This window comes from Chelmon rostratus, chromosome 22 (assembly GCF_017976325.1).
Source record: "Chelmon rostratus isolate fCheRos1 chromosome 22, fCheRos1.pri, whole genome shotgun sequence".
In the NCBI taxonomy this organism is placed as follows: domain Eukaryota; kingdom Metazoa; phylum Chordata; class Actinopteri; order Chaetodontiformes; family Chaetodontidae; genus Chelmon; species Chelmon rostratus.
In genome coordinates this window covers 3,481,546-3,503,911 of record NC_055679.1, presented here as the reverse complement: position 1 = coordinate 3,503,911, position 22,366 = coordinate 3,481,546, and the positions used below count along the sequence as shown (strand labels likewise).

The following is a 22,366-nucleotide window of genomic DNA, read 5'->3' as shown; positions in this document are numbered from 1 at the left end:
ATGTCAGTAGACTGTAGGGGAGGGCGACCTCAGAACAATACACTGATATGACTTCACCACACTTAAGCACAAAATCTGAGTGCAGTTAGAATGTCAGGCTATTTTGATCACACATCATTTTGAAATATACAAAATTGGGCCTGCATTTACTAGATTAACTGTTCCCACATTATCATAATGTTTTGGTCCAGTTTCTTATGAATCATATGTACAGCTAGTCATTTTTCAGATCATCCTTAAAGTGTTCAGATTGACTTGCTTCATTCCAGGAAGCCGTTTGTTTGCTAATCTAATCTATTAGTAATCTATCACAGTTATTATCTGTGGAAATGCAGTTTAGCAGCGGAATTCATTTTAAAGTTTTTTTCAGCGTGGTGCGTTCAAGTGCTGCTGAGAAGCTCTTTAAAACATAGTCCCTGAGAAAGAACAGGAACATCAAACAGACGAGCAAACGTGGACAGCATGAAAAAGATGATAGGAATTCAGGTGCTATCTGCGTTAAGAGGTTTGCTGTTGTTGGTTTAGGAAAATGGCATGTAGTTTATAAGCTAGTACATGCAAAAGCATTTTTATCATAAAGTGGTAAAGCATCTTGACAATGCTGATCTTGGGAATGGTTGTGAGCTTATAGTTAGCAAGGAGGCTTTGCTTGGTGGGTCATAGTGGCACGCTGGCACCAGCCTGTCACCAGATAGCTACTGAGTAGCCTGCCGAGCACAAGTAGTCTGTATGTTCCAACGCTGCTTATTTTGCTGCGCCACATCTGACGTGACCAGGCAATTTGAGGGCTTAAACGTGTAACTTGTACAAATACAGAACTTATGAGAGGCGGAGCTGCTTTGGAGGTACGATTACTGTCATTGATTGAGCCCCAAAGAAATTTCTGATTTGTTCAATGTAGAAATGTTGGGCTGTTGCTGCTCCTAAGCAAAGAAGAGAGTCTGGTTAAAATAAAACATTTCTTATCCAGGAAATGGCTCCTTAACCCTACCCACAGAACTGTATCTCAACATCTAGAATAATTCCTCCCTCAGAGACATCAATCTGCCATTCCCTTGATATTTTTCTGCCATGCAACTCCCCTAAGGCTGTGTCCTTCAAACAGAAAGACGTGGAAACAGTGATGGAGTCTATTGGAGTCATCCATCATTGATTCATATAGGGACACTATTTGTATGCAAATGATCCCTCATTCGCCTCTGAATTGGGCAGTTAATGGTGTTCTCGGGGCAATCTGTCATTCTGTGTGCTTGACGAGGCCTTCTCATTCATTGACGTATCTGTCCCGCACCGTCACATCCGCCAGCCTCGTCTTTCACAGAGAAGCGCGGTGTATTGTAGCGGTGATCATGGTGAGTGGTCTTCAGATTACTGCGAGAAGCTCACTCACGCGATCGTTCACGCACACTCCCCACCACCTCAGCACACACATTATGAGAGCGTAAAAGGGAAACTACCAGATGCAACCAACCTGCTACAGAATGGCTGATGTGCAACAGGTGTGACTGCACATGAGAGGCAACATTTATTAATATATTAGAAGCATCTTTTAGAATAATCCAGTCCAACACCACCACAAACTACAACCTTAGAAATGATTAAAGCAATTACTTGAACCATTAACTCTCTGACACCACCAAACCTCCACCTCAAAATTACCAATTATGCATCATTTATTAATCATTAATGCATTTTTTATCTACTGAAATTGATGTTATGTGCTGAATAAGGTTTACAGTCAAAGTTGTAACCCTCAGTTGATTTGGTTGATGCTCTTTGAGCAGCTACTGGTGTATTTGTTGTCAGCCAAAAATAATTGCAACCACAATCTGATTTCATACTGCAACAGGAAGAGTTTCCACCTCGTTCCTCTGCTCCTTCTTGCACCATTATTTGCAAAAATTAAAAATGATCTGCTGATATTTAAAAAAAAAAAGAAAACACTGAAAACACTGTGCTTTAGCAGGCATTCCTGTGTGGGAATGATGGACCAACAGATGCAAATGCAGATTACTAATAGTATAAAAATTTGGTTTTGTTTCCTGAAAATCTCCAGGATTAGAAATTTGAAATAATAATAATGATAACAAGAAAAGAAAGTCCATACATTTGATCTGTTAGATTACGGTCTAAAAGGCTGATTTAATAGTGTTTGATGTGTTTTTGAAAAATAGTTTTCTTTGCTTGCTTTTATTGACAATCGTCTCAGCCCAGTAAACCATTAGGATTAGGACTTTAATGGTCCCAGTGGGTTGTTGGATTATGACAAGCCGTAAAATGCTGAAAATGTATAATGAATGTAAAGAAAATTGTTTTAATCTAAACTCCATTTTCCCTGCATGGAAAATAATAATTATAATTCTTAAATCCGGATGAGGGCCATGTTGTAATGTTTTCTTTTAAGCAAGTCTGAAAAATAGCCATAGGTAGCACCAACAGGATTCAAACTTCTAACCTCGTAGTGTTAATGCCTTGAACTGCACCTGCCAAACACCACCCACGCCCATTTGGTTTGTTATATTTTCGGCACTTCTATGAAATTCTAATCAAGGTTGTCCCACGTCACAGCCAGTGTTAACCCACTCTGTGTCTGAATAATAAGAGCGCGCTTTTGTTTATATGTACACTCGAAGCTTTGTAAGGAAGTAGTCAGAAATAGTGCTGGCATAGTTGGCTGCTTAGCCGCGACTAAAAGAGGCCACCCACGTCAAGCCGTGAGGAACATCACTGAAAAGGCTTCAAAAGAGGCTGCATGAAAGGAAACCAGTGGCATTGGAGCTGCATTCGGACAAAATGGCTTTGTACCTGTTCACAGTTTCACTTGACTCTCAGACCATCACTTCACCGGGGTATGGGAGCGGAGTTAAAATTTGAATTTCTTTTATTGGTTCCTGCTTTATGCTCACACAAAGACTAAATCACTCAGCATCAACCAAAGGTCACTGCCCCGCCACGTGGCCGAACGCAGGCAAAATATACATCACAGCCATTAGGAACTTCTTATAAGTCATTTTGTTTGGTGGAGGCTTCTTCGTGTTAAGCTTACAGCTAAGATAAGCAAGGACAAAAAAAAAAAAAAGAGAGAGGAAGACTGACTTCAGCTGTACCTAGGCAACCAGCAACACAAGCTGTTTCTCATTTCTGTGAGAAGAAACACTCACGCATGATCTTACTGTCCAAAATACAACTGAAAGACACACTGAACTCCTCATATGTCATATTTCTATTTAGATTTTGGCTTGCTTGCAGAACAACTGTAGAATTATCTTTAATTCACCAGGCGGGCAACTAACAATGAGAGCAATAATGAGGGTCTTTGTTGTACCATAGAGGGTTCATGTAAGAGTAAAGTAGAAGAAAAATATTCCTTTTATTACTTAAACTTGCTTTAATTTAGTTTTTAGCCACTAGGGGGCAATACAGCAAGCTGCCAACACAACAATGGCATAAAAATATGACCAAAGTTGATATAGCAAACATGTTAGCAAACAGTTGCGTGCTTACTCCAGTGGATACAGAACAACATTAACTTTTCTAGTCATGTTTTCTGCCCGTCATGCAAATCTCCAGTAAGTACAATCTTCACTCTGTTTTAGCTATGTTTTGGTCTCCACCACGGTTTTGTTGAATTTGGTGAAGCGTAGCCACACTTTGGAAAGTTTAAGTTGAGGCGGTGCATGTTTAGTCAGCAGCTGTGCCACTGCCGCCAGGTTTCCATCCAAATGTTCGGAATATTGGCCGGAGGAAATGCAAATTTGGGCACATTTCCATCCTCTGCTGTTGTGTGAATACTGGGAGTTGGTCCATCCTGATAAGTGTAGGTGGCGCTAATGCAGCAGGCAGGTGACTTTATACCATTGCAGAAAAAGAGGGCGTACCGAGATAATTAAAAGCGTGCCAGTCAAACCTCAAATTGTGGAAAGTATCAGAGAGAGATTGTGAGGTATTCGATGGTTGCAGACCTTAACAAATTCTGGTGTATTAACAACTAACAGATTCAGTGTGGAACTGGCTATTGGAACCCGTTTCTAATGATATTACCAGTTGGGTTAATTCAGTTCAGGTCTTTAAGATGTGGGTACTGAACAGGTGTAGCTCTCAGTTTTTTCTTCTTTTGGTCTCTGTTACCATGTACGATGAGAGGACCCGGAACCTGAGCTGACATTACAACTAATGCAAAACTTTGGTAAAAATATGCCACGTGCAAAATGTTCCTGAGGAACACGGGAGAGTCTTTGCACTGAAGTGACATCATCCCCAGAGCTGACATACTTTCCGAACGTGATCCTCCGTCTCTTTTCTCCTCCCAACTGGGTCACCCTTGTTTCGGTGAAAGCGATGAGTCACCGCCTGTTCTCAATAGTCCTCTGATGATGGTATCAAACTCACCTTTACTGCCGTTCTTGTGGCCACTTTCTGTAGCTCGGAGTCACTGTGAGAGGAAGACACATTAAAAGTTGTAGCCTCTCCCTGGTGGAGCGTGGATGCAACGTCTAATTGTGCTGGTTGCATTCCTGCCTCTCTGTCAACATCTCTAAGATTAGCTCAGACGGGTCAGCAGCGGTGCACCGATAAACTTAGACTGCATTTTACTTCTGCTTTTGTGATCATTAGAGGAAGAAGAAAAGTCTTTGAGCAGCCTCCTCTGATTTCCTGATTTGTGACGTACCAGGCAGTGAGCCGTTCATCCGTGACACAGCTCGATGATTGTGGACAGATCTCAAAGAGCAGATGCTCAAAGAGACGTGGTGTCTGTCAAAATAATGCTAATCCCATGCAAAAAAACAAACAAAAAAAACAATCACTTCATCGCTGGAGCAACATCTTTTGACAACCCTGAACAACCCCCCCCCCCCTCCTGTCCAAAGATACAAGTCTTTCAACCCTGGTCCTGTTTGATCCAATGGAAATAAGAAACAGCGTGTTGTATCCAGGCAACAAGTTCGTTGCCAGGTGACAGATACAGAGGTCCTGAGACCAGAGACTGCGTGCAACAATTCCACATGAATAAGACGAGGCAGAACATCAGTCACCTCCTGCAGCTCGCACATTTCTTTGATAATCCTGCTTTGATCGCCTTTGCCATTAATGCAAACAATACACATCTGTTTGCTGCTATAGCAACAGTGAACTCCCTTCTTCCTCACTGGTAACAAATCCATTAAACCCTGCTCATGACCAGATGAACTGACAGTAAAACTCAACTGCAGGAAGCTGATCCGCGCACCTTTCGCAAACCTAAATCAGCTTGCCTAATTGCCGCGTGGAGTCATGATGTACGCGCTGACGGCTTATCAGAGAGGACACATCCGCCAGCAAATATGAAAACAGCCGTAAGTGGTGGGATTATCAAACATGTTTCTGCCACAACGCTGGGCCTTTCATGTGGCAGCCATGAGCAGAGATAATGATCATTTCCAAGGCGCTTCAGCTGACAAATCCACCGCCGCCATTAAAGGCTTTCATTCTCCCCCGGCGCTGTGTGGGGTGACTGTATGCTTTTACTTTGATTCAGATGCAGCTGCTTTAGCGGGGTCATTTGTTTACCGAGGTCTGCTCAGCTCAAGCAAAAACTCCCATTTCAAAGGAAAATGGTAAACTATTTCCAAGCGAACTTTTCCTGATGTACATGGGACATTACAGCTGCACTAATCAAGATTTTTTGTGTTGACAAAGGACCACTTAAGTATGTTTAATGTGAAAGGTGTACCTCATAGAGCCGAAACACCAGAGAATACTCACCTGATCCTGCAAGTCCCCTCACCTCTACGCACCTTTTTAGCATGTTTTGGCTCATTCCTTTGTTTTTTACCTTGATTTCATCAACCCTGATTTCAGAGGCTGCAAGCAGCTGTTTTCCCAACCCTCTGTTTGTCAGCTGCCCAGCACCAAAGAGACGAAGGAATGAAAAGAAAGAAAACCAGACAGTTAACTCAGCAGTTAGTTGAGCTCAAGACAGAGTCAGGTCACCAGAAGCACAACTTAGAGCTTGTTCCTTGGCCCCTAAGTGGCCAAAAATATGTAAATGCTGCTTTAAATGATCAGTTTGTCAGTTATGGGTCCGTAAAATGCTAATAATGTCCTTGGAAGGTTGCTGGAACCAGAGAGTTTCCCACTAATGATAGACAAGATGGAGACAGCGTTTAATGGTATTTAATTTAGTTAAATGCTAAGCTACCATAACGCACCGTGGAGTATTTTGGTCAGGGCACATAAAAATCAAATGCAACATATGTGGAGAATAAAAGTTACCGTAACAAATGAATGATGAATAAAAATGTTATGGAAATTTTATTTCAAATTAATTTCAAGCTGACGTGTTTTTACAGTGAAATTCTTCTGGAAATCTACAATTACTAATGAGCTCAGTACTCACTATAAATAACATTCTTCATTTTCCCTCTAATTAGTGCTGAATTACGTAGTTCATACAAAGAAACTTTCAGGAAATCATTAGGAAATAACTGGCTTTATGGCTCATGAGCCATTTTTGTGTTTGTCCTGTGAAAATTCAGTTTTGTGGTGGAATTAACATGAATGTGTTTTTTTTCAAACAAAATGCAGGGTTTTAGATGTAAGAACTCTCTAAATGAAACACTGGACACATGATTCAGAAAGCCCTCAAGGACAAATCATTCATCCCATATTTGACTCCTCGCTTCATCAAAGAACAGCACAGCCTGTGTACTGTGAAGTTCATCCCACCGTAATCAGCCCTTTGCTGCCACCCATTGGTTGTGTGTGGTACATACAAGAAGAAGTGCACTGAAAGACACGAGAGACAGCAGGCAGGACTGATACTCTGCCTGTCCTCCAGGAAAGCACATTTCTTGAACATGATAATATCGGTGAAGATTTAGCACAGCTGATTAGTGTGGAGCTCTTTCAGGAATTTGTACATGTGATTAATGCAGGCGTGTTTTTGAGACTCCTGTCTTCCTAACTGATGATGACAGACTTCAACACCACCAGTTTGCCTTTAAGATTAGAATAATTTCTGTTCGGTGTTAATGGTGTGATTTACCTTAACAACAAAAAAAAGTTTTGGTTTCATGTTCCCTTTTCTGCCTCCACCTGAAAAACAATGAAGCTGGATGGTATTTCATGTTTGTATGCTTGCAGCATTGAAAATGTTAACTGCATAAATTAAACTGCAGCTGAATCCGTGTCCACGTTACTCTTGATAATTCTCCAGTGAACAGTCTTCATGGGGACTATTTCTCTGGTCTGTGGTTAATGCGGTGTAACGAGGACATTGTGTCTGATATCGCTCGCTTGAACGATACACTATCTGCTGCCACATCTGCTGATATCCATCTTAAGATTGGTCAGAAAAGCATCCTCATTCAAATGTAATACAGCTGCGTGTGCTGCTGTTTTATTTTTTAAATGCTATTTCTGTATTTCTTTTGTGATTTTATTGTTTTTTTGTTTGCTTTGATATTACAGTATATTTTATATAAACTATATTGTATAAAGCACCTTCCATCACATGCCTCATCTGGTATACTGTAGTTTTCTAACATATACAGTATGTTTTGCTCCTTTCATTTCCTTGTATGGGATCAATACTGAATGTAAACAGAAGGCATTTAGTCCTTGTGGGAAATAATGTGTCCGCCATCTAGTGGACAAATATCTGCACTACAATAGCTGCCAAAGCTACATTATCTTTGTTCTTCTGCTTCTCTGGCCCTACTGATTCTCTCTGAGCCAAACCATCATGACCTGCTGTACATGCTTGGATATCAGGGACTTAATCTGTATCACAATGCTCAAAATTTTGTCGAAAAATGTTGTTTTACTTATGGTGAGCAGCATTGAAAAAAAGCCCAGTGTGCAAAACTTTTAAATAATTACACCTGAGTCACCTTTATTCATATTCCAGATACAGTCACACAAATTAATTTATTAAACCAAGACCTCAGTATCTCATTGAAAATCAACAAGAGTGCTTCACTGTTACTCCAATATACTGCAAACAATTGGGCAAGTTTGAACATCTTGATTGAAATCTACAAATCCATGCAGTACCAAACAAAAACAGTATTTAAGTTGACATAAGCTCACCTTTTATCGATAAGGTAAAGAAACAAACAAAAAAAGACACTCAGGTGTGAATGCGGACTCAGTAGAGACAGTAATATACAGTGTTTTAAGTGTTTCGATTTAGTTTCAATACAAAATGTCCCGTCCTGTTCAAACCTCCCAGAGTTCAGACAGCAGGCGGCTCTCAGAAGACCTCCAGGTCTGCAGAGTTGTAGACCACTGGTGTCTCCTCGATGCCCACAGCGGTTTCCTCCTGACCCTCCTCTTCCTCCTCTGCAGGCTCCTCCAGTGACTCCAAGGCCTCGTTGGTGTCACTGGCGAAAGTCTCCCTGGAGACATCGTCGTGCTCCTGCAGGTTCAGCGTGCTGATGGCCTGCTTCATCTTCTTGGACACCAGCTGTCGCCTCCTCTTCTGGGCGGCCTTCTTGCTCCTGCACTCTTTCTGGTGTTCCTCCAGGAATATCTGCCTGACCTGGGCCTTGGTGATGCTGGGTGTGTTCTTGAGCAGGTTGAGATACACACCACCAGGTGTTCGCCGCCTGCTGCCGTCCATGGTGTACACGCCGCCGTTTTCTTCCAGTGTGGCAGTCTCTCCGAGCAGTTCTATGGCTTTTTTCTTCCCGATGACTTCGACAACCCGCTCGATCAGTTCTTTCTTAGGCTCCTGCAGCCTGTGTGCGATCTCATCCACCACCTTGTCCTCAGGGTCGTCCTCTGTGATCTCATACCGGCCCTTGATGTCCATCTCCGCCCGGGGGCCCAGTCTCTCTTTAGCTGACCTCTTCCTCTTCGCGTCACCCCCTGCCCTCTCCTCTGAGTCCCGACCCTTCATGTACTCCTCCAGCTGGGCATCCAGCATGCTCACCTCTCCTTGATCCTTCAGCTTCTCCATCTCCCTCTCCTTCTCCATTATCTTACGAGCCAGGACAAAGTTATAAGTCTCCACATTTCTGCTGGACGTGCTAACTTCACCATCCATGCCAAATATGCCCAGCTCTGCCGCTATGGCATCCTGGCACTGCTCCTGGACCACAGAGCCCCAAATGTTGTTCACCTTGCGGCCTGCCGGTGCGGGCGTGCAGGTCGGCCCTGCCCGGGTGATGCAGGCAGGCGGCGGAGGAGGAGCGCTGGACACTTTCTGGCGCTTCCGGCGCCAAACAGCCGCCTCCTCGTCCGACGACTCCGGGTCACTGTCGCTGGACTCCGCCGTCCTGCCGGTGCTGCGGTAGGCGGAGGCGGAGTGCTGGGCAGCGGCTCTGCTATGGAAGGACTGGCCGCTAAAAGCTGGAAGAACCTGGGGTCGAGTTTGTGCTGTTGCGGCGGTTCCCATCTCGGTGTCCGAGCTGGACCCGGAGAGCTCTCCATCTTCCAGATCACCGTCCATCAGATCTCCGCCATCCGCCATTTCTTGTCTGGAAGCCACACGATAGATAATGTTAGTGGCTGTTGACTGCTGTTTTAACACATCCGCTAAAGTTATAGCCAGTCATTAGCCGTAATAGCTAACTCTACACCACTAGCAGCTAACAATACCACAGAACTTCATATTACACCCGGCACAGAATCAAACTCTGTGTTAAAAGAGAAATACCTTTAGATATTTGACACAGCAGCCGACTCTCTGCTCGGCATGAAATAGTATTTCAGCTTCGTTTCGCTCTTCAGCTCACTGAGAACCGCCGGGATGAGGTTGTCAGTCAACAGACAAACTTAAGACCCGCTAAAGAAAATTCGCGCTAGGCTAAAGCCACACTTCCGCCCTCCAGCTGTCAAACCCTTTCAAAATAAACGCAAAAATGAAGGGGGTGGGGTGGGGTGGGGGGACAGCAGCGAATGTGTTGAAATAATCACTTAATATAATACTGAGCAAACCTAAAAGCTCAACAAAGTATTTTATTGTAATCATAAACACTCTAAATACATAAACTAAGGCTAAGACTGCTAATCAACAACGAGTCATTTAAGAAAAATGAAATGTTTTTCATTGTTGCTTAAGTTTTGTAAGACCATATGATGTTGTCAGTGTCATAATATTAATAGAAAGTAGAATTCACGTGTACTTTTTAATATATATTGTCAAATTGAAAAGAATGGAAACATGTTGTATTGCGCCATTTTGGAACATGCACTGAATAATATATGTGTGTGTTTTATATTTAATAGTTTCCATCAATCTATCCATTACCTATAGATGCTGGAAAAATGTAATATACCCATGTAGAACTTTTTTATCCAGCATTATTTCGTTTTTCCTAGGAGTACTTTTATCTACGTTCATTTTTAATAATAGTCACAAGTTTCTTATTTTTTTAATAAAATCGTCTCGCTATCCCCGGCGGATGTTGCGTACAGGTAGCGTCAGTGAAAATTGCGCATGCGCTGTGTTACAGATAAACAACATGGCGACGTCCTTGCAGCGCCTCACGTATGCTGGGAGACATCTCCTACAAAGACAGTTACTGAAGACAAATTCCTTAAGCAGGGTAAGAAGAATGTGTTTACAATCATGTTTTTGCTATAACTCTTCCTCTATAGGTCATGTCTGTTATCCGTGTACAGTCTAACGGAAGAAAACCTCTCGGCATAGCCTGCCAGTCTTACTGTTTGGTAACAGTTAAAGTTAGCTAGCTCTGCGACTTGCTCGGCATTACCATGATGAATTCTCAAAGTAGCGTTTCAAGCTTGGCCTGTGCGATACAGCAAAACAGTCGACGGCGTAGGTTTGTTACGTTTATCATCTGTGACAGGTGTCTCGTAACAGCTGACGTCACTGTCCTAAATGTGTAGTCTCATCATGACTGGCTGTCTGTCCTCCACCTGCAGCTCGCAGCTGAGCCGCACAGACTCTTGGCTACTCAGGCTGCTCAGCAGGTGGCTCTAAATGTTCCTGAAACTAAGGTGACCACTTTAGAAAACGGACTCCGAGTGGCTTCTGAGGACGCTGGGCTCACTACCTGTACAGTAAGTTTAGAGTTGCCCCCCTTAACACACACACACACACACACACACACACACACACACACACACACACACACAGTGTTTCCATGTCTTGTGAGAACACTACATAGACTTACCTTCATTTCCATGAGACTAACCACAACCATAACCACTATTTACCGAACCTTGTGTGGATATTCATGACTGACTTCTTCCAGGTGGGTCTCTGGATAGACGCCGGCAGTCGCTATGAGAACGAGAGAAATAATGGCACGGCACATTTCCTGGAACATATGGCATTTAAGGTGAGATGGTAGCAGTGCAGCAAAGTTTTAACTTCTGCTCACTGGGCTTACTGCTTTTCCTTCAAATATTTCTTATTTGCAGATATGCAACAATTACAAACAAAATACACTTTAGCAAAATGACACAGTGGAATTCTTCAGGCTGACATAATGCAAATAACAAAAAGAACATGTATTTCTTGTCTTCAGTAATGCGAAACCTATCCCAACCTTGGTTCACCTGTGTGCATGTGTGTGTGACAGGGCACCAGGAAGCGCTCCCAGCTGGACCTGGAGTTGGAGATCGAGAACATGGGGGCTCACCTGAACGCCTACACCTCCCGAGAGCAAACTGTGTATTACGCCAAAGCTTTCTCTAAAGATCTTCCACGAGGTACAGTGCAGCTGAGTTACGGCGAGGTTAGGGATACTTGTTTTTGCATATTAGATTACATAATCACAGAGCGAGGGCGTCTATGTGGAGTCTCCATACACAGACGGGAATTCTGGGAAATCACAGACTGAGGTTGATGAAGTACAACACAAAATCACACCTTGCATGAACTAAACATCACAGACAGACATGTTTGACATGAATGCAAAGAAAATGTTCTCTGTTTTCTTCCTCCCAAGCTGTGGAGATCCTGGCTGACATCATCCAGAACAGCATGCTGGGTGAGGCGGAGATCGAGAGGGAGCGAGGGGTGATCCTCAGAGAGATGCAGGAAGTGGAGACCAATCTGCAGGAAGTGGTCTTTGATTACCTGCACGCTACTGCGTACCAGTCCACAGCGCTGGGCAGGACCATCCTGGGCCCCACCGAGAACATCAAGTAAGCCCAAACATCCGTTTTCAGTTCTGTGGTCTGCAGGACGTGTAGATGAAATCTGTCACATAGCTTGCAGACATTGGATCACAGTGTGGGCGATGTAGTGGTCTCACTTGGTTCTGCTGTAATCAGACCTGCTTTAGAAATGCTGTGCCACACCCTTTCTTTCATGCTGTAAGTCAGCTGTATTTGCTTGCAGGACGATCAACAGAGGAGACCTGGTGGAGTACATCACTACTCACTACAAAGGCCCCAGAATAGTGCTGGCTGCTGCCGGAGGTCAGAGCTGTTTGGTTTATATAAGTCCATATGTTGTTTTTTTTCATAATTAAAGTAAGAATAAAAGACACGTTAAAGTAAGTTGACATAACTGTTGATTCTGCTTGAACTCACAGCAAACCAAAGTGAAACATGACTTTCTGTCCTGTGTTTCTGATCAGGGGTTTCCCATGATGAGCTCATTGATTTGGCCAAGTACCATTTTGGAAAACTTCCTGGTAGATATAAAGGTGAAGCCCCAGCACTTCCTCTATGCCACTTCACAGGAAGTGAGGTAAGGTTAAAGGCTAATACTACATGTTTTAGTTTTCTTGCTATGTTTTTTATTTTAATTTGCCAAGTAAATCATCTTTTTTCTTAACTATTTTTCTTGGTTTTTAAGCCTTTATCAAATAACATTAGTACAAAGACGACAGGAAATGAGACAGAGACAGATGCAAAAAAGGAGTTTGAATTAGAGATGTTGAGGCTCACGGTCAGTGTCTGAAGTACTAAGCCACAGGGTTGCCCCTGTCTTTGAGTATTTTAAAAGCTCTTTATTAATAAAATGTAATGTTTATTATCACTATCACATATCAGAATAGAATAGTGATTAGAATAGCACAGCCTTAAAAACCCGACAGTGTAAAAATGCTAACGACCAGGGAATGTGTCGCGCTATTGCTTCAGATCCGCGTGCGTGACGACAAGATGCCTCTGGCTCATATTGCCATCGCAGTGGAGGCGGTGGGATGGTCCCACCCCGACACCATCCCCCTCATGGTGGCAAACACACTTATTGGAAACTGGGACCGCTCGTTTGGTGGAGGTGTGGTGAGTACTGTTCAAACCTCGAGGTCAGGTTAATTGACACAAACAGGTTAAATTTAGTTTAGATTTCTCACACCAACCTGCACCAGCGGACTTCAGTACGCCAAATTCTGAATTAATCTAGCTGCTCTGCACTAACCCCCAGAATCTGTCCAGCAAACTGGCTCAGATGGCCTGTCAGGGAAACCTGTGCCACAGCTTCCAGTCCTTCAACACCTGCTACACAGACACAGGCCTGTGGGGGCTCTACATGGTGTGTGAGCCCGGCACCATCAACGACATGATGCGCTTCACTCAGATGGAATGGTGAGTACATGTGCATGCACACACACACACACACACACACACAGGAGACAGATTTACTCTAGCCACGGTGCGTTTTTGTAGCTGCCAGGTCTAAATCAGAAACCAAAGATCATAAGAGCTCCACGTTTGACGAGATCTGGTGGGATGATGCGTCTTGTTGCTCCTCCTCAGGATGTCTCTCTGCACGAGTGTGACGGAGAGCGAGGTGGCACGGGCCAAAAATCTGCTCAAGACCAACATGCTCCTGCACCTGGACGGTAAGGCGGCACCGATGGTGAGAGAAGCTCAGTGCGGTGCGTTTTACTGACGTCAACTTGTTTATGTGCCGTTCCCAGGATCCACCCCTATCTGCGAGGACATCGGCAGACAGATGCTGTGCTACAGTCGCAGGATCCCTCTGCATGAGCTGGAGGCCAGAATTGATGTGAGTGCATCGTCATTTTGGAAAGTGTTGAATCTGTATTGATGACCTTTTTTGCTCCACCCTTCCTGATAAATGGCCCTGCCTTTGTCTCCTTAGCTGATATCTCATTGGTTAAGAGTTCAGAATGATTGCCACCGTTGTATTCCCATGCCAACACCCTGTTTCAGTGAGAAATGAATCATAAATGTAGGAAATGTGCAATTTTATGCAGCCTTTGCTGCGGTTGATAAACTTTATAGCTTTTTAAGGCCACTGGGAACCCGGGGCATAAAAGCATAAAAAGGTGATGTAATGTTATTTTTCCTACCCCCCAACAGGCTATCGATGCTAAGACCATCAAGGATGTGTGTGCCAGATATATCTTCAACAAGGCCCCTGCCATCGCAGCAGTTGGTATGTTGCTGAATGGATTTAGAGTAACGTGTATTAGTACAGCTTGTACACTTTGCAGCAGGCACACCTGCCTAGTACATAATTGCTGACTATCGCTGAGCCATCAAAGTTTAAGAGATGTTTTGATTAGTCATTCCCAGTTGGTAGAGGAAATATCCTTTTGGAATAACCATTTATGCATCATTTTGAGACCTCGTCCACCATGCAGCAAGCAGAGACGGTTGCTATGAGACAATGTTTGGACTTCATGGTCAGGAAACTTAATCTGACATGAATAAACATCCATTTCTTTGTTCAAGAGGACACTTGATCCTTGCTTCTAAAATTGAAGGTTAATTCGCTTAAACAAATTAACAACAATAACGTTGCACTCACCAACAGTGAGATCTGGGAACGTGGCAAGAAACCTGATCATCCAGGCTGTAAACAAGATGGCAGTTTTTGCCAGATTGTCTAAACTGTAATATCACTACTGATCCCTCTTTTCACAGGAAAACCACAGAACTGTGGTAGGTAGAAAGTGTCCAGGCTATCACAGTGTTCCCAGCACTGATTTAGAGTGAGCGCACTGTTATCAGAGCTACAAATAAAACCCATGTTGTAATAAACTTAAACATTAATCCAATTTGTTCTTTGTCTCAGGTCCAATTGAACATCTGCCAGACTACAACCAGATCTGCAGTGGAATGTACTGGATGAGAACCTGAACAGACCAGATCCCCCCCCCCCCCCCCCTCATCTGTACAGCATACAAACACAGTATTCAAGTATTTTCTGTAGTCCTTTTTTCCTCCTTTAATTTTTATTATAAAATAAAGACCAACACAATAATGTTAAAATAACACAGATACTATTCTTTGTGGTTCTTGTCATTTTTTACTCTTGCCCACCACTTGTTCCTGTGCAGCTTTCTTGGCTTTAACCATCTCCACCAGTTCCTGTGAGAGAAGCAGGGAAACATCTGTTAGAGTACCGGTAATGGTTGGGAGGAGGTGTGCTACTGTAGAGACATTTATAATATTTAGTCTACCTTGACTGATATAAATGAGGTGGGTAGTTGTGCCTAATAAACTGGCAGCTGAGGCCGGAACACTGACAAGCAGACCAGCACGTCATCTTACCTTGTACCTCTTCATACAGTCTTTCTTGCTTCGTCCTGGGACGGCAGCAGCGATCTTCTCCCAGCGCTCAGGTGTGCTGACTGGGTAGGTCTTCAGGGCTTGTTCCAGAAGTTTCTGCTCCTCTGTGGTCCATGCGGCAGTGTTACCGTCGCTCCCAGAGGCTGAGGGACGACACATTGTTACCCAGAATATCTGTCATTTGTTCAGCATTTCCCTCAATGTGCCTTCTGTGAGTAATTTCTCTGCTTCCAGTGGAGGAAACATCTTTCAGGCAGGATTCAAACTGTGGCCTGACACCTGTAACACCGACACATACACTCACCATCAAATCTCTCTGAGGGCGCAGCGTTGTCTATGGAGGGCGCTACTGAAGTGTGCTCCTTCTTGAACTTCTCAAAGGCTTTTCTGTTGATCTCATCTTTCTGGAGTGGATCTGTGGAGAGGACAAACTGATGAGCAGCATGACAAACAGTATGCCGCAGTGCTACAGTGGAAAAACGTTGAAGGACGATAATTCTGTCACATTTGATTATTAATTTGCCTTGATAGCTCTGTGGGTCTTAATAAGCAGAAGTGTACTCAAAAGAACTTTATATTCATTAAAAGCAGGACTGTTAGTAAATAAAGGCCGTCTGCAGCAGGCTGTGTAAATCGTAGTTCCTTCATGTGTGAGCTCACCTAGCCGTTGTAGATTCTTGGCTTTGTTGATGACGTCTTTGGCGGTCCTCTTCATGCCACTGGTGGAGTGCTGGTTCATATAGTTGGCAATAACTTCCCATCTGGAAGGAAAAAAACAGCTCACCTCTCAATGCTGGTCATTATTTTTAGTAACATAGTGTTCACAGGTAGAGGAGCAGGAGGAAAAACATCTGTTGTGAGAGGAAGAAATGAGACTAATGGAGTCAAAGAAAAAGGTTTGGAGGAACAAAAAGTGAGTAATGATGTGAGTCTGAATGAGGACAGTCCTGTTGTACCCAAAAAGCAAGACACATTCTGTTGTGTGCAGTATTTTCTGATACAAAGACGATCAGGCACTGTTTCTGCCACTGTCACCTGACACACCACCATGATGACCGCTGAGGTCACTGTGGACTTTTCTCTCCTAACACTTAACTGATGACATGTAAACACAAGTGTTTTTTTTGGATGTAACTAAAGTGATTGTGTGTCGGGCTCAGCGCGCTGCCAAAGTGTGGTTGACCTACTTTCAACTGTGTGCCTGAAGGCATCGTGCGAGAGTCTACCTGGCATTGGTTCCAGCAGGGAACAGGTTGACAGCTTTGATGAGCAGCTGGAGGTCGTCCTCGTTCCAGCCCTTCCCCCCGCCTCCTCCGCCCCCTCCTCCTCCACTGGCCTGGTCGCCACTGCGAGCCGCCTGCCTCGCCTGGACCTCGGCCTCCTTCTCCCTCTGCAGCTGGGCGTTCACCTCCTGCACCTGAGGGGAGGTACACCATCCTGTGAGGACTTCACATACATCTGCTGAAGGGTGGTGTGTGTGTGTGTGTGTGTGTGTGTGTGTGGGGTCTCCCAGAGGTCTTTGCTGCGTATCGCCTCTATCAGCTAAAATCACGGTGCCTTCTTACCTGCTTCTCCACAGCTGCCTTACTGTCGTCTTTTGAGCCTGAGGCCAGGATTTCATTCAGGGACTGCAGGCTGGAAACAGACAACAACCACAACATCCTGTTAAACATCTCCTCAGGGTTTGGCCATAATTATGACAGCATCAATAGTCAACCAAGCAATGGTCCTGTAGCTGGCTCTACCTCATCAGCTCCAGCCGATCACAGAGCTTCTCCACCTCCTCCATCATCTTCACACTGTCAGCTTCATTGTCAGCAAAGTAATTCCAGTTCTGCGGACGTGATGTGGAGACAGAAAACGACATGAACTCAAGCGCTGTGACTAAAGCCGTCTGAGGCTAGCAGAGAGTGCTTCTATGAGAACGAACCTTGCAGGTGGTCCTGAGTTTCTGCCTCTCCTTCTTGATGGCCTTCTTCTGGATCTCCTTCTCTTTCTTGGCCTGCTGGGCTGCCTGCTTGGCCTCCTCCTCCTCCTTCTCCTTCAGCAAACGAGCTGCCTCCAGCTCCGCCTGCCGGGCCTGAAAAACACAGAGAAAACTGACTGGTAAATATTTGTAAAACAAAAGCATTTCAAAAGCAAACTTGAGTTACCAAAAACCTAAACCCTGACCTATCTGAAGCTTGACTTCTGCTAGTGAGCGGATGTATGTCCCAGTAATTCCACTGACTAATTATTTACAGCCCTGTGTGTGTGTGTGTGTGTGTGTGTGTGTGTGTGTACGAAGGCCTGATTTATCTTATTCCTCCTGTATTATAGGCTGAAAAGAATCCCCAACAAATGCCCCATTTCCTCCTGCTTGAGTAACATTTGTTAAAAACAACAGCTGCCAGCTGTTTTAGCAAATTACTGAGGCTTTTTAAAAACTGAAACTAAACATTTGTGAGTTGTTTTTAAGGATTAGTGTCGTCAGTAAGAACCTATGGGCTTGGACGGTAGGGAAGTCAAAGTATTGAGAGACGGACTAAATGTGTACCCGGACAAACTGAAGCTTAGCTAAAACTAAACAACTTGCTTCCTGAGACCAACTTTCACCAGAGCATCTACTCTTCATTCTCCTAGAACATCTAACTCCAAATTTCCAACATTTCAGAGGACTGGAAGGTGCGGATCCAATGGACACATGACGTCGGCAGGTGTTCTGCTCAGAATGAGACTTACTCGCTCCTTCTCCTCCTGCTCCCTCTTCTTGGCGTCAGCTTTAGCCTTCTTCTCAGACTCCTTCCTGGCTTTTTCTTCTTCTTTGAATTTCTTTATTCTAGGGTCACAGCTGTAGGCGGTATCTGCAGTGGAGCAACACAACTCGTCAAGTCACTCACTTTCAGCAGACATCTCCTCGATCATGCACCGTGTTATAGTGTTGTTACTCGGGGGACAGTACCAACTAGTGTTCGTATTCTGTTCATCTCCTCCTTCTTCCTCTGAGCTCTGGAAGCTCGATTCTGCTTTTCAATCCATCTCCTCTCATCTCGGCTGCGAGGCAGAGGTAAAACACGTCGGTCAGATGCTTCAGTTAGAACACAGGGCCTGACCTGGGTGTCAGTACAGTGGACTAAATCTTACCATTCAGCCTTTTCCTTTTCCTCTTCATCCAAGTAGGAGAATTCCCTCCATGAATCAAAGTTGTACCTTTAATGAAAGTCACCAACCCAGTTAGAACACTTCCTCTTTAACTGAGGTTAATGCCATCTGTTCTGGCACCAGCCAATCGCTGACATTTGTGTGATCCAATCAACAACAACAAAAAAAAAACTTACCAAAAAGAGTAAAAATTGTCAACTTCTTCAAAAGAGGACTCCATGGTTCCCAGTTTGGGCACGTGCTTTTTGGAAGACCATCTGGCATTTCTCTCAAAGACGGGAGCGAACCCCTCAAAAAAGTTTTCTTTGCCTTCGCTCTTTGAAGGCACGGCGTTGTCAAAGGTAGGATCCACACTGTCGAAGGCTCTCCTCTTCACAGGGTCCGACAGGATTTCTATAGCTGAGAATCAAACAATGACAGTCACGGTTAGTTCAGGACGCGAGCGCTGATGGCAAGTCCAAGCAGGGCGACGTACCTTTAGTTATACAGGTGAAGTAGTCGTTGTCTCCCTCTACAATCTGCTCTCCTGCAGCTTTCCTCTTGTCAGGATGGTGCTTCAACACAATCGCTTTGTCTGTTCAGAAGCAGCACAGAATATAACTGAAATGAGATACTTCCACCAACCAGAGGAAGGATCCACGGGAGCAGGAGGAAGAAGAATACTCACGGGCAGCTTTGATCTGTTTCTGCGTGGCTTTGTACCTCAAGTGTGCAAGCCCGAGGACGGCATAGTGATCTTGATTCTGACAAAAGTAACAGGACAGTGAAGAGTTCAAATGATGAGCTGATGTGTCGCATTCATTGATTAGGTCTGAGGAGTAACACACAAGTTTCCAGCTGATAAATACACATATTGATCCATGTCTAAGTGGTGCAAGATTGAGGGCTGTAACTAGCTGTTATTTTTATGATCAATTACTATTCAGTGTGTATATAATGTCAGAAATAACAAGACAAGTCCACCACATTCCCAGAGCCAATCATGTCAACCTCATGCCTCGTTTTGTCCAACAATCAGTTCAAAACCAGAAGGTATTCAGTAAACCAGGAGATCCTCACATTTGAATAGCTGGAATCAGAGAATTGTTGTTTTGTGCTTTACATAATGACTGAAATGATTAATCAAGTATCAAAATAGTTCATTAATCTTTTGTCAGTCAACTCATTGATAAAGAAAGAAGAAAACCAACAGCTTCAGATCTGTACTGCTGTCAGAGTCACTGTTTCATCAGTTGTCAGTGATGACATGTTAACTCTAAAATGGATCATGACTCACCACAAACATTACAGGAGTATTTTTTCACCCACCATGTGACTGCATTGTATCTCAGCTACTTTGTTTCGGATCTATTTAGCTGATAGACTTTTTTGTTAGTGCCGAAGTAGTCGACTAATCAGCAAATGTGATATTTGCTTAATACCAAATATGGCAATCCTGCTCTCATGCCAGCCTCTCAAATGTGAGGATGTGCTACTTTTGGCTGATTTATTTAGTTTTAAATTGATATGATTTGAGTTCTGGACTATCAGCTGGACAAAACAAGCAGTCTGAAAATGCTACCATGTGACTCTTGATGGACAATTGTCACATTTTCATTTAACAGACTAATCTGTTGATCATTTCTTTCATTATTCAATCTGTGATGATAAATAATCAGTGCTGCTCTACATTTTGGTACAATGCCAAATATCATATGCCTTATGGAGAGCATGGCTGCATTTACACAATATTTGTCTAACAAGAGGAGATGAGAGGGCAGGAGGAAGATTTAGCGGAGGAGCTGACACTGCTGTTAACAGAGAATAACTCCTCAAAATGTAGGCAATTCCTCCACTGTTCCAAACCACACGTTTGAAGAGTGACTCCCCCTGAAAAGCAGACAGAACCTTGTCTTCCTGCGACATAATTGCATGATTTAGATTGATACCTTCCAGTCTTTGGGGTCAAGTGTCCGGAGCATGGGGTACTCCTCCAGCTGAAACTCCTCATCCTCTGACTCGTCTGAGGACTCCTCTTCCTCCTCCAGCTCCTGGAAGGACGTGGATGTGCTCCTGTTCCTCCTCTTCATGTAGGCCTCGAACCATCGACCCACAGGCTCCACCTGGACCTGCACAGAGGCTGAGGGGGGACAGAGAGGCATGAACCCCCACTGTTGCTCATCAAGACAACAATATGGAGCCTGGCTGGATGGAAGATTTTTTTTAGGCCAATGCTGAAAAATCAATATTTGGGATATTTTTTCCACTAAAGATAAGGATCCCTTATTTATTTTTTTTTAATGTCAGAGATGTCATGAGTGAGACACTTTAGACTTGAAAAGTAAACCTCATCAGTGCTCTCTGGCGAACAAACTAACTTTTTTAAGCATTTCCTGTCTGCGGTGTCTTTTATTCACTGGCCATCATTTATGCTGTACCTCTGATAAGCTATCAACCAAACAGATATACCAGTCTATGCAAAACATTCAGAAATTAAAGGGAAGTTCACCCAAATTAGATCTGACAGATATAAAAGACTATTCTGATGCAGTGAATGGCTTTCACTATAGTTATCCTTTGTCTCTGGTTGGACACGCTTTTCTTTCTTCTACCTTCATGGGGCTCAAAGCAGCCAAGAAGTCTCTGCTCAGAGATGTGATCGCTTCCAAATACAGGAGCTTGCAAAAAAAGGTTCAAAGTGAAACATCATAAAATGTCATGTGGAAGCACGTCATGCATGGTCTTGAATCATACTTTATTAAACATGCTTGTTTCCAGGAAAACTTTAAAAGACTTTGATTGAGTCTTGATTCTTTTTTTTCCTAACTCTGAGCACCACAGTTAAACACCACTGAGCTACAGTTACATGTATTTGGGGTTGTTACAGTCTCAAATAGCACCCACGCTACCTGGATGAAAGGCCACCCATTCAGAGCCCTTCAACCCCGTCAAAAGGAAAGGGGGGAAAAGGGAAAAACTAACGTTACAGATGTTTTTGTCCTCACAGAAAATTGTGAGACTGAAGGTCCAACAGGTGTCCGGACATTATGTAACAGTCCGATGACCAATGGCTGACACGCGCAGACATGAGAAAGTGTGTTAAATATCATCCTAGCAAGTGTTCCGCTAATGTCAAGAGCTCCAATAAATCACTGCAGCAAGTGCAACCATGAGTGGGCAGCAGCTCGGTTCTGTTATGCAACACAGGCAAAAACAGTTGGAGTAAACCTAGAAACTACACAAATTATTTAGAGTAAAGACACTCCTTCAAGATCTAAAATTAGCTGACAGTAGCTCGGTCCTTGCTGTCTGCTGTTTAGCTGCATGCTAACGAGTACTGCATCATACTTCATAACATTGGTAGCTTAGCTAGCTACCTCCCTCTGGCCTCTTTCAGTGCTTACCGGCAGCGGCTGTAAAGACAACCGTTTCATCTCCGTCCAGCGCTTCTAACAACATCTTAGAAGGATGGGCTACACGAACATTCAGGTGCCGATATTATTCAGTGAGAGCTTTCTAAAGTGCTGAAGTTTGTGGCCCGCTCACGAACACACCACATGGGCCTCTCTTTGCAAGTGCCAATCCGAAAACGAGCTCCGCTGTCACGCCGCTAACCTCTCCGTGTTGTGATTAACGTTATGGTTCCGCGTTCCCACGATTGGCGTTTTGTTGAGCAGCGCCTCTTCGCTGGTAACCCACTTATATTAACTGGATATTTATATTATTTAACTTATTTTTACAATAGAGAGTTATAATTCTAATAGTGTTTTATATTTGAGAAAAATATCGGTTTTAT

At 43.8% G+C, this 22,366-nt stretch overlaps 3 protein-coding genes across 3 annotated transcripts; 1 reads left to right on the top strand and 2 right to left on the bottom strand.

Moving 5' to 3' along the window:
- Positions 1 to 8,233: 8,233 nt before the first annotated feature.
- phax (phosphorylated adaptor for RNA export) lies at positions 8,234 to 9,028 on the bottom strand. Its single transcript, XM_041964421.1, has one exon. The coding sequence runs from the start codon at positions 9,026 to 9,028 to the stop codon at positions 8,234 to 8,236; it is 795 nt and encodes a 264-aa protein (XP_041820355.1).
- Positions 9,029 to 9,194: 166 nt separating this feature from the next.
- pmpcb (peptidase, mitochondrial processing subunit beta) lies at positions 9,195 to 15,039 on the top strand. Its single transcript, XM_041964073.1, has 14 exons — positions 9,195 to 9,484; positions 10,440 to 10,532; positions 10,873 to 11,010; positions 11,205 to 11,291; positions 11,535 to 11,664; positions 11,904 to 12,102; positions 12,299 to 12,378; positions 12,540 to 12,652; positions 13,048 to 13,191; positions 13,334 to 13,494; positions 13,666 to 13,751; positions 13,830 to 13,918; positions 14,236 to 14,311; positions 14,954 to 15,039. Exons 1-14 carry the CDS (start codon positions 9,311 to 9,313, stop codon positions 15,016 to 15,018), a joined length of 1,635 nt encoding a protein of 544 aa, XP_041820007.1. The 5' UTR covers positions 9,195 to 9,310; the 3' UTR covers positions 15,019 to 15,039.
- Positions 15,040 to 15,087: 48 nt separating this feature from the next.
- dnajc2 (DnaJ (Hsp40) homolog, subfamily C, member 2) lies at positions 15,088 to 22,142 on the bottom strand. Its single transcript, XM_041964072.1, has 16 exons — positions 21,975 to 22,142; positions 20,520 to 20,710; positions 19,259 to 19,334; positions 19,067 to 19,165; positions 18,768 to 18,990; positions 18,574 to 18,639; positions 18,392 to 18,483; positions 18,172 to 18,293; positions 17,381 to 17,530; positions 17,196 to 17,284; positions 17,016 to 17,085; positions 16,677 to 16,867; positions 16,111 to 16,211; positions 15,755 to 15,865; positions 15,433 to 15,593; positions 15,088 to 15,249 (listed from the first exon to the last, which is right to left on the bottom strand). The coding sequence occupies exons 1-16, from the start codon at positions 22,027 to 22,029 to the stop codon at positions 15,181 to 15,183; spliced, it is 1,866 nt and encodes a 621-aa protein (XP_041820006.1). The 5' UTR covers positions 22,030 to 22,142; the 3' UTR covers positions 15,088 to 15,180.
- Positions 22,143 to 22,366: the final 224 nt, after the last annotated feature.